A 12,245-nucleotide genomic window follows, 5' to 3' on the forward strand; every position below is an offset into this window, starting at 1 on the left:
CTAGATTGCAAGTCTCAAACTCAAAAGGGTCTTGCAAATCTAAAGCCTATGTACATATATGAACATGTGATCTCAATCATGGTGTCCCTAAACTAGGAATGGAGAAGTGAAGTCCTTAACCAATTGAAGACCATCACTCGGATCTTGGCCAGGGTCACAGCAAGTTTTTACAAGTCACAAAAATAGGCCAACCCAACATGAAGTTGTTGGAGCCCCCCCTGACAAGTTGCAAAAAGAACCACATCATTGGCAAAAAGTAAGATGGAGATAAAAACCAAGTGTAAGTAGCAACCATCACTAGGGAGCGTGAAATGCTAGAGAAAGGCCTTGAGCTCATCAATGTAAATGCCGAAAAGAGTAGGGGAGAGAGAACAGCCTCGATTCACCCTGATGATGCTCTATATACTATCCGAAAAACCGTGTGGACTCGTGTCTACCAACAACCCTCTCATACAATCTCATAACAGCCACAAAGAGAGTCTTAGAGATTCCAATGTCCCTTAGACTTTGAAGAGAGTCACTCGAGGAACAAAGTTGAAGTCCTTGGAAAAGTCTACAAAGCAATAGTAGACTTTTGTGGAGCAATGACAAGCCTTCTAAATAATAGTCTATAGAGTTAGAATATGGTCCATATTCTGGAAATTACTAAGAAAACTGGCCTACCCCCTACCCCAGCAACATTGCTTGTCAAGCTCCCTCAATTAAATAAAGTTCAACATGGTGGCGTAAAGTTTGGCAAAAGTATGCCCAACCGTGATGATCCTGTAGTTGTTAGGGTCTGAGACCAGCCTGGTCTTATGGATCAGATAGATAATATCTCATAACCAACAGTCCAGAAAACCAAAGCAAACCACTCTATTAAAGAGTATTGTGCTAAAGAAGCCCAATTTTGTAATACCAACCTTGAAGATTTTTGCTTGGAACCCTTCCTCATCTGTTGTCCTACTACAATTTATGCATCTAGTAGTGTCAACGATGTTGGAGAACATGATGAGGTGGCAACACGGCAGCATGGTGAGCTGAAGACAGTGTTAGTCGAGGATATCATAGAGATTAGAGGTGTGGGAAACAAGGGAATTATGGTCTAGAGAGGACGGGGGGTGGCACGAATACAAGGTGCACCAAAAGACTTTTGAAGATTGTTGGAGAGAAGCACAGAGTGGTCTACACTACATCTAAAAGAACGCCTGCTTCTTGTGGTGAAGAAAGCAACGGAAAGCAAATCTCAACTAGACAAATGAGGGGAAATCGGTGGAGAAGGCCGAGCAAATGGAGTAGTGGAAGGATTTATAGTCCTCATCAAACCACTAATTCACACTATCTTGTGAAAGCAATAATTCATCAATTTAAGACAGCAAAGGGCTTTGATTTCGAGTATTCAAAGAAGACATCCTTCGAAATCAGAAATAAAGAGCTTGCACTTGTTATATCTATCTATCAACCTACCTCTGAGAGTACTCAACATATATGCGATTTATAAAAAGGTTTAAAACTTTTACAAACACATGTTTTGATATTGGTCATAGATGAGCATTCACAACAGTGAACTGCAATTAGAAGTATATATGAGACAATGGCATTTAGATTTGAGGTCGAATTCAAAAACTTTTGAAGGGCTAAAATTCTAATTTGGCAATGGTTTCAAAGACTTCAAAAATTTGGAGAGCATAGATCACAAATCTTGAAGTTGGCAGTTTATACAACACATTAAAATATATGCAACTATAGAGAGAATCATCGAACAATTCTATTCACCAATTTTGGGCACAAATTTCTTGTGGTTAGACATGCATCTGCAAAAAGAAAATACAAATTATAGCATGACAAACAATTATTATTACAGAAAAACAAAGTACGCTATCTAGAATATAATTCCCATAGAAAATAAGCTTGACATTTTCAGTTTGATCTATGATTTTCCATTAGCAGCAAGTTAAGAAACACACAAGGAGAAGTTATTTCCAAAGCAAGTGGACGTTGATCCTATTGAGAAGCAAAAACCTTATTTTGCAAAAATGAAGTATGCGAAGAATGGATGGGATGCAGAAGCTACTATCCAACCAAGATTGAAAAAGCGGCAATCATATGAGTAGAGGAAACAACAATTCACTCACCATAGAAAAAAGGCTCGATCTCAAGTTCTTGAAGCCATCGCACACATATTGGCAATAAATATGTTGAGGCAGAATGGAAAACTGTGCTAGTAGAAATGATTGAAGAAAGCAAAACTCCAATCTTAGACAGCAACAAGTGTTAGGGTTTAGGGTTTAGGGTTTAGGGTTTGGGATTGAGTTTTGGGTTTAGGGTAGCTATTGGCAATAAATAGCTAACATAGCAATGTTTCTTTAGAAGTTGGAAGAATAGCAATTAGAGATCTTATATTGTGCAGTAATTGACTGCGGGTTAGGTGATGCGCAGTTGAGAGCATGTTCCTAGATGTGTCCTAATGACATGATTACGAGGACGAAGTCTGAATTGAAGATGTACGACAATTGTGTTTGATTTATTGTGAACAATCCAAAAACATAGTATTTGTTTGGCAATTTCTAATGTTTGCATTATATCTTTTAGCCAAAATATAATAAGATGATGCGCAATCAACCAGTGACAAAAGACAATCAAGTGATGACGTCAACGAGTGCGCAAGACCTCGAGTTGCACGTGTAAAGTTTTGTATAGACTATGAGGCGACAGTGCTACGGTAATTGTAATTAATTATATATCTTATTATAATTGATTGGGAAAGCCGGTCAACTCAAGGAATAATTATGAAGATAAAAGTGCGAATTGCGGAAAGGAGCAGAGTATTGATTGAATGTGTGTAGCGATCCAAGGGATTATTGGATGCACAGTTCGTAATCTAGTTACAAGATGAAAAGAAGTTTAGTTGACAGGACAGCGATAGAGGAACGAAGTACAATTCAGTTCTATTATTCTGCAGGGAATAATACAAAGATCATTTGGAAAGTGGGTTCATTGGTCTTGTCCTCAAAGTTGTTCGAGCAGTGGGTCTAGCTATCTTCCACAACTCCTAACAAGGTTGGAATCTCCAAACAGGGATTCTAAATATCCTAGCAGGGACTCATATGTACTAAATCTTGTAACAAACTCCTAACAGGGTCTATCCTCTAATAAGGAATATTTATATTAGTACATAATCTTGTGGCTACCATCCCCACTAGGGTTTTCCCTTTGATCAAGGGTTTCCTAGTTAACATATCTGGCATTATTGTGTATGAGTATCTTGTTGTGGTTTCAATTTACTTCACTCATATGATTAAGATTGTTTAAAGTTGTTATTGATGATATTATTCATATAACTGATTCACACCCCCACCCTCCCAGTTATATTAGTGGTATATATATTACAACAAAAGTAACTAATGATTGGGATAAAGATAGAGCAAAAGAGAATTTGGCAGATACTATCCAAAATTGGGAGGAAATTGGACTCCAAACAACATCAAAAAGAATACAAGTTTATAGCAAATTGGACTCCAAATGAGCAAATTGAGTATCTAAATTTCATTACCAATACAGGGGTTGAGAAGTTTCTAGATGTAGGAATAAGTGACAAAGTAATGCAAGAGATAAGAGACGAAAAGGAAGATAAAGAATATGTATCAATCTCGAATAGTGTGCAAAATAGAAGTAGTAAGCTAGATAAATTAGGTGTTACAACAAACTTAGAAGGTATAGAACATCCAAAATGTGGCAAAAAAAGCAAAAAAAGTGGAGAAAATACTTAGCCGAACTACGAACAGTTATTGGCATGGCCAATAATCAAAAGAAGATTAATGACTTACTTCATGTAGGGAAGGGGAAGTTCCTTCCCACAGTGCCAGGACTCACAACATGGAACGTTTGGGGCCTTAATGCCCCCAACAAAAAGCACTTGTTCAAGTGCAATTTATCTTTAGTTGAATCTGATATAACTCTAACAAGAAACCGAAATAAATAAAGAAGGGGGAGAGAAACTAAGCAAGAAAATGGGAATTTGGAAAACAAGAATGGTTGAATCAGTAGGAGCTTTTGGAGGTATTGGAATTATTTGGGATCCAAGGAAGGTTGATTTTATACCACAAGTGACTAAGAGTAGTTGTATGGGGGAGAAATTAAAAGTTTTAAAAGTGAAGCTCAATTCGTGCTTATAAATGTTTATGGTCAAATACCAATAGTGGAAAAGAAAGTAGTATGGAATGAAATCGGTAATTTCATGGAGACCAACCCAACAGAGAACTAATTTTTAGGTGGAGATTCAAATGCTCTCATAGACTTTGAATGTCATGTCCCCAATTTTTGCCCTCCTTAGTGACAACATTTCTAGCAAGGTTGGTCTATTATCTGGTTCCCATAGGCCAGTAGAACATAGAGGGAACTAACCCAGGGGCTTTGAGAGTCATGCATGAGCTTCCCAAGTAGTTTGGAGCAGTAGACAACAGTTTTCTACAATTTAGGAGAGATTCCTAATTTGTAGGGACTGACTAGGAGTGGTCTAAGAGGCATTTGGAGACCTCGGCGAACGTTTTGGAGACTTAGAGTGCATCTCCTATTTTTTAGGAGGCATTCCTATTTTTAGGAGGAACTCCCAGTACAGTGACAGTTCTCTCAGAGGTGCACACAGCAAGGGAGAGTCATTGGGACTCAATTTTGGTTGATTGAGGCAATCTCCTACTTTTTAGGAGCATCCCTAGATTTTAGGGATGGACTACTAGTTGACCCATCTTGTTCGGCATCAGTCACAGACAGGTGACAAGGTCATATTCATGTTTGATTGGTCATTTTGGGCCTTTTGGGACCATTTGGGAAAAATTTTAATATATTTAAATACTTCCTAAGTTGGTGATTAAATAAATTAAATAAGGTTAAGTTTTAGCCATTTTGGAGTAATAAGGGGTTTTTTTGCCTCATGTGGATGTGCACCCTATGGTGTGATAGCTCGTTGGAAAGGTCTCAAAATTCTCTAAATCTTTCTCTTTGGTCTCAGAGCATTTCAGTGAATGGAATTCCATCTATGAGGAAAAAGGTCATTTTCTAGTAACATAACCACTTTAAAATAAGAAATTATAACATTTTCACTACACAACACCACTTGGAGACACTTAGGGTTCGATTTGCAATTGAGAGGGGGTTATAAGGAGATGGAAGCTTCATTCTAAGATCATCTTTTGCATATTGAAAAACTTTTTTTTGTGAATTGGCTCTGCGAGAGCAATTCTTCATCGCAAGCCCCAGGTTCTGGATTGGCTGGGACGTAGCCCTCAGCAGTTATTGGCATTGGATTCTTCAGACAGTGTGCGTTGCTATCAAGAATAGAGTATGCCATTCTTTATTGTGGATTCAAGTTGCAAATTTATGGTTTCAGCGTTGCAGATCGATTCTTTCAGCTGGGACGTGATTCCTTGCGGTCTTAGGGCTGCCATTTGCAGCAGTTTGGCATCATTGTTGGATGTAAGCTCGTTGGAACTGCATTGGATTTATTATTTGGCTTTATAAATCAAAAATCTGCCTCGTACAATTTATAGCAATTCTGATTTGGCTCTATGCTCTTATTTATTTTCAGTCTCCTCTCATATTTATTATTCATTATTCATTACTATTGTGAAAACTATCAAAAAACACAAAACAAAAAACAAAACCTTCTGCAACTTCTGTCTATTCTCAAAGACCATCAAGGAAATCACAGGAAAATATAGTTTATTAATTTAAAAACTATAGCAGATCAGCAAGGGCATCCATCAGGGATCTTTCATAGAAGAACAATAAGGAGGCACCTGTGTAATTACGCAGGTGATGACTGATTTCAGAGAACAGTTTTCAAAAAACAATCTTATGTATATTCCTACCAATAACAAGATATTCACATGGAACAACAGAATAACAGAGTTCTGCCATATAGCAAAAAGACTCGACAGATTCATTTATAAAGGAGATCTCAGCACATTCAATTACTCTTTCAATTCTATCATTCTTCCAAATGCAGGTTTAGACCACTTTCCAGTTAAGTTAGAAATAGAAGAAGAACATAAACCGATGAGGAATCCTTTCAAAACTGAGAAAAACAAAACAAAAAAATCACAACACTACTCTTAACAGAAGGAACATTAATAGAATTACGAAAATCAAGGACAATGTTGGAAATCAAATCGAAAATCCAAACAAAAAAGCAGAAGTCTTCATTAATTATTATACTGATCTCTTAAATAATTTTGCTTCTTCTAATCTAACAACTCTGAACAAGATGAAATGCACAATTCCCAAATTATTAATAGTGGAATATAATAAATATCTAAATTGGAAATTCACTTTAGAAGAAATTAAAGAAGCTCTTTTCAACCTCAACCGAGACAAATCTCCAAATCCAGATGGCTTTCAAGCCTTTTTCTTCAAAAAATGTTGGTACATTGCGAGGCTATTAAGGCAACTAGAAACTCAAGATCTCTTTTAGCTGAGATTAACAATACCATTCTAGCACTAATCCCCAAAAAATCACAACACAAGGAACCAGGGGACTTCAAGCCAATAGCTTTATATAACATCTATAAAATTCTCTCTAAAGCTCTAGCACGCAGGATGAAAAAAGTACCACCTAAACTGATTTTAGAAGAACAAACTGGTTCCGTACCGAGTAGGTCAATATTTGATGGTATAATTATTATCCAAGAACTAATACAATTGGCTCAAATTAACAAGGAACCACGTATGCTAATGAAGTTATACTTACAGCAGATTGGAGATTTTTATGTAAAACCATGGAAGGCTTTGGTTTTTCACACCAATGGATCAACTTAATATATAATTGCATCTCAGCACCCAAAATCTCCTTTCTTATTAATGGCACGCCTGAAGGTTTTTTCAGCATATCAAGAGAAATCTAGCAAGAAGACCCAGTTTCATCTTTCCTCTTTATTATTATTGCCGAAGCATTTTTGTAGAGCCATAAAAAAGGCCCAATTAGATGCAAAAATCAAGGGAGTCATAGTAAAAAAGGAAGTCCCTAAAAAAACTCATCAACTATTCACAGATGACACCATCCTTGCAGGAGAAAGTACAATGTAAGAGGCCTAGAAGTTTAAACAAATAATAGAAACCTATATGGAAGTGTCAAGTCAAAAAGTAAATGCAGATAAATCAAAGGTTTTTTTCTCAATACACCCTCCGAAATAGAAAGAAATATCTACAATATAATGGTATACTAGAAAAAGGCATCAAAGAAGGTAAAACATGAATATTATATCTGAAAATTAGATTAGAAAATACAAAGCTAGAAGGAGAAATGGTTAATCAAAGATGGAAGAACAACCATGATTAAATCAGTTTTATCTACTATTCCTACATACCAGATGTCATGTCTTCCACTTCCAAAAGGAGTAAAAAGAAAGTGAGATAGTAAGCTAAGTTCGTTCTTCTAGCAAGGAATAAGAAAACAACAAACAAACATTAATCAAATGGGACAAGATATGCAGACTTAAAGAATATGGAGTTCTAGCCATAAAAAATTGGAGCTAGCAAAATGAAGCTTTAGGAGCAAAACTAGTTTGGAGTATGTATCAAGAATACGAAAGCAAATGGGCAAAAATCTTATTTCACAAGTATCTGAATAGCTCAAACCCTTTATCTTTGTTCTGAACTAGAAACCCGCCTAAAGGATCAAGAACCTGGAGTTTCATGATGCATTATTATCCGCTTATATCCAATAATCTTACTTGGGACATTGGTCATGGTCAGGATACGCTTTTTTGGGAAGATTCATGTGATGGGTTGCCTTCACCTGATAGTTTTAATCTACCCGCTAATATTAAAAACACTCTAATAAAATTGTGGGGGCAGCATGTAAGCAATTACAAACTAATAATTAATTATGACTAACATGGTGGTTGGAAGTGGAAATCCATTAAAGAGACAAATTTATCAACTCAGGAAAAACAAATTTTTTAACAATTTTTAAAATACAAACAAGTTAATCACAAAGACAGAAGGGATAAATTAATTTGGAGTGCATCAAAGGGCGGGAAATATACTGTCAAAAGAGGATATGAAAAGATAATTAATTATCAGCCCTTGGAAAAGATAAACATTCCTCTCAATCTCTATTGGGATGTAGCATGTCTTCCCAAAGCAGCTATCTTTCTTTGGGATGCTTAGCAAAAAAGAATTCTTACGGATGATAGGTTTACCAAGGTGGGTTTTGAGGGACCTTCAACATGTTTTCTATGTGAGAACGAATCTAAGGCGGCTGAACACCTATTGTTCCAATGCCCCTTTGCTAATAAATGTTCTAAAAAGTTGGCCCAAACATGGGAACTCTAGATTCAAGAGTAATTCATGGAAAATATCCCATCCATACTCTTATGGGAAATATGGAAAGAGAGAAATAGAAGAATATTTGCTTACAGAAGTACAAACTTAACCTCATTCCTCAGTAAAGTGGAAGCATGCATAATATAGGTGGAAATAATAATCTTAGAAACTCTCAAAAGGAAGGTCCTTTCTTTGAGTGGGATGCAGAAATGCACAAAAACGGGGTCAAACTAATTAACCCACCTATGGTTTACTCAAAAGAAAATAACAAGCTAGAGTGGATTGTAAATGGGAACCCCCTCTAGTAGGATGAGTAAAACTTAATTTTGATGGGACTTCAAGAGGCAATCTAGGACCTGCTGGATTAAGATGTATTATCCATTCTAACAAAGGCTCTTGGATAATTACACGAACCATGCCCTTAGGGGTACTTTCTAATAATCTAGTAGAATTAGAGGCCTTGATCGAAGGTCTAAATCTTAGCTTGGAAATGGGCATTAGCAAGTTAGTCATAGAAGGGGATTCACAAATTATTATAAATGCATTAAGGAAAAGAAGCACTCCTAATTGGATATTAAATTCCAAACTTAAAAACACATTAAAGATAATCGATAAGTTCAACAATATTAGTATTAAACGTATATATCGAGAAGGAAACAAAGAAGCAGATACATTAGCAAACAACGGAGTACATGGAGAGGACTTTCTCCTAAGCAATACCTAAGTCACCTAAACTAGAGCTCATAACTTAAGAAAATTAAACTTATGCTTGAAGAATAATTCTCAATTCCCCAATTCATGGTATGATAGTATAAAATAGCTACCCTAAGGATCAACATAATCCTAACACTTCAGTTGGATGTCCTTACCAAAGTTCTGGGACTTTGCAAGTCAGAGCAAGACTCACCAAGTCTGAATCAAAGTCCATCAAAATGAGGTAGATTGCCTCTGGCCTCAGACTCAGTAAAGTCTTGGTAGAGTCACCATGGACTCGCTGAGTCTAGCGACTCTCTTGGCTCGCCTAGTCTCGAGCTCTGGACTCTCGCCAACAATAGGACTCATAAAGTGCAAAAAATAATAAAATAAAAGGGTTAAGTGTATTGTTTGTGTTTTCTATAATATCTATTTGACCTAAAAAGGTCATTCCATCCTTTGCTAATGCTTGTGATAGAGAGAAAAGACTTAGAAAACAATATTGGGGTTTTGAGAGAAAAATTAGCAAATCGGTTGGCTCTCCCATACCAATTGTTGATTGTTTGTGAAACTTTGTAGCTTCCACTTAAGCATTGAGAGGAACTAAAGGAAGCATTTGGAGGAGGCTTCTACAAACTTACTTTTGGTTCCATGGATTTCATAATCCATAAATATTGTGGACATTCAGCAGTGATACTATGTTTAAACTTTATATTATGTTATTCAAAGTTGTTCCTTCAAAAATTCGCTTTTATACTTATTGATCTATGCAAAATTGTGTGTGTTTTAAGTAGCTTCTATTTATCTCAATTATTGTGTATTTGATGTTAACTGACCAAAAGATGCATGAAGAAAAAATAATAATAACTCCTTAAAAATCTTTGAATTTTATAGGTTTTTTGATTTTCGGAGTCCTTAGTCCAAGTCAGAGCCCAATTTTGACTTTCTAAGTCAGAGGCGAGTCTGAGTGCCAAACCACTAGTGCTTACTATAGTGTTTTATGATCTTTATTTGTTGTAAATATGCTCACTGTTATAGTGCTAATTAAATCACAACATCAAAATCTAGAATAAAATCAGTCACTATATGAAAAATCTCATGAATTTTGCTTGTTGAAGTAAATTAAATGTTGAATAGACTAGCATTCATTTTTGTCAATATGTCAATCTAGATGACATGTTAAGATAGATAATTTATATTCAATTTTATCGATTAATACTTACAATGATCTTGGTCTAGAGGTAATTGTTTTGCGGGCTAAATAAAACAGGAACTCAAACAAGAAAGCAAAGTAGCAAATAGAACATTGACTAAAGGGAAAATACAAGGGTTGTCAAAAGAATGGTAGATCAAGAAGTAAATATTATGTTAAACAAGGAACAATTTTCACAATTGCATTATAAATAAGGGAATGCCCCTATATTATTGTCTATATCTATAGTGGACACAAGTCCCTGGGTAAGACTGGAGGTTTCTTGACTCTGTTCTTTCCTACCGGTGCTCATTTGAATGGAGGAACAATGTAAAAACCTTATTAATTATTAATAAAAATTATTGGCCTCGGCCTTTTACCGATCAACATAAAAAAATAAAAAATAACTTGCATAGAATTATGACATTATCTCGTTGACAGAAGTTATTGTCCATGATTATAATAGCAATGCTTCAATTGAATTTATGGCTAAAAAACAAGGGAAGTTGCATAAGGATTTTGCTTCTAATAGGAACCAATAAAGTACAGGGCCATTCTCTCAAACACAAAGAGCTAAACATGGAAATTTTGCAGTACTCTATGATATCAAATCCTACTTGTTTAATGCATTTTATATCTAACATAATAAAGAATGTTGCAAGCACATAAACAAGAAAATATAGGGCATTAAACCAAAACAAGTTTTCAAGGAAGTGTCTCTGAATATTACTGTTCTCCATTTGCAAACATGAGGTCAAAGATGAAAATGCAAACGTCAACCTACAAAAGGAAAATAAGAATAAGTCAAACTACAATGTATTATTTTCAAAGATACAATCAACTAAAGAAAGATTATCTTAAAAAAAGCATTCACACTTTTAATAAAATAATATGTTAATGGTTGCAAACTTGCACACGCTCACTTTCCTAGCGAGTTTCAGCTATTCCCATAGATTATCAGAAATGGATATTCCTCTATAGTTTGAGATTTGCAAACAGGCTACCACCTCAAATATTTTGGTTTTTATTATTATTATTTCATTAACTCTCGCATTTTTCTAATGAAGAGAATGGTAGAAGATCTGCCATGTATCCTATTCACTATCTTCTGAATCAGAAGAAAGAAATATATTTTAATATCAACTTTGAATTATGTATGAATCAGCTAGGAAATTCCATTAGAAGCTTGCGAATAACATATTAGTCCAGTGAGTATTGCCTATAAAACCTTATATGAGGCCTATATCCATCAGAAAAGGCCAACTGGCATCTTTAATCACATGTAGAAAATTATCTGTATCCAAGCTCAAATTATGCCACATTGATTTCATTCCTTGATATTGAGCAATATGTTGTCGCTAACCACTCATTGATAGGAAACTATTGAGATGTTTGTACAAATTCAGGTTGGAATGTTGACAAAACCAAACACAATTTCTCTGAAGTTCAAGATTATGGAAACAAATATATTAGTTAATGCTCACTTGTTGTCTGAGGTTTTTAAAATCCAATGATGGACTAGGTCTGCCCAGAAAAAGAAACACCTCCATTTGCAAACAACAAAGAAGTATAGGAAAGATGAATAAGGCATAGCCACTCAATGTACAAGCATAATTTTCTAACCCAGCCAAGAGAGAATCTGTATTACTTTTTCTGAAATTTGTTGCATGAAACATCAAAAAAGTAAGTACATATCTATTCATGTTGTGGCTTCATAGATATAGATTCCATATCTAGTAAGTACATATTCTCAAATTCATGTTACCATTATTTTGCATGATAGGCATTGGATTTAAATAGTATGCACAAAACCATTATTGAATTAGAAACATGTAAATTACTTTAGATTTAGATCTGCATGAACTATGCTACATTCTTAGTGTAACTAATCATACTCGACAGCTTGACTTGATTGAAGACTATCATCTTACATGTAGACTCTGAGGTTGTTAAGTTGTCCTAGTTGTATAAATTTTCTCAGCCAAACAAAAGAATCTTACTGTCCACCCACAGAATGCTTTATAGTTGAAACGTAGTGGACAAAAATATCAATTCAGAT

The 12,245-nt window shown here is 35.4% G+C and overlaps 1 protein-coding gene across 6 annotated transcripts in view; it reads right to left on the reverse strand.

The window, feature by feature from the left end:
- LIG6 (DNA LIGASE 6) overlaps positions 1-12,245 on the reverse strand; it is a 332,994-nt gene that overhangs the window by 140,784 nt on the left and 179,965 nt on the right. For 5 of the 6 annotated variants that reach the window (XR_016359817.1, XM_089812972.1, XM_089812969.1 and 2 more), the window contains one exon: positions 10,917-10,966. The exons of the other annotated variant lie outside the window; for it this stretch is intronic. Coding sequence is in view for 4 of the 5 variants with exons in the window: in XM_089812972.1 (XP_089669098.1) it covers positions 10,917-10,966 (50 nt within the window). In the remaining variant the exon portion in view is untranslated. The remainder of the gene's footprint in view (positions 1-10,916; positions 10,967-12,245) is intronic. 6 annotated transcript variants of the gene reach the window in all.

The sequence above is a fragment of the Cupressus sempervirens genome, chromosome 2, assembly GCF_028749045.1.
Source record: "Cupressus sempervirens isolate cs-2001-9-10 chromosome 2, ASM2874904v1, whole genome shotgun sequence".
NCBI lineage: Eukaryota > Viridiplantae > Streptophyta > Pinopsida > Cupressales > Cupressaceae > Cupressus > Cupressus sempervirens.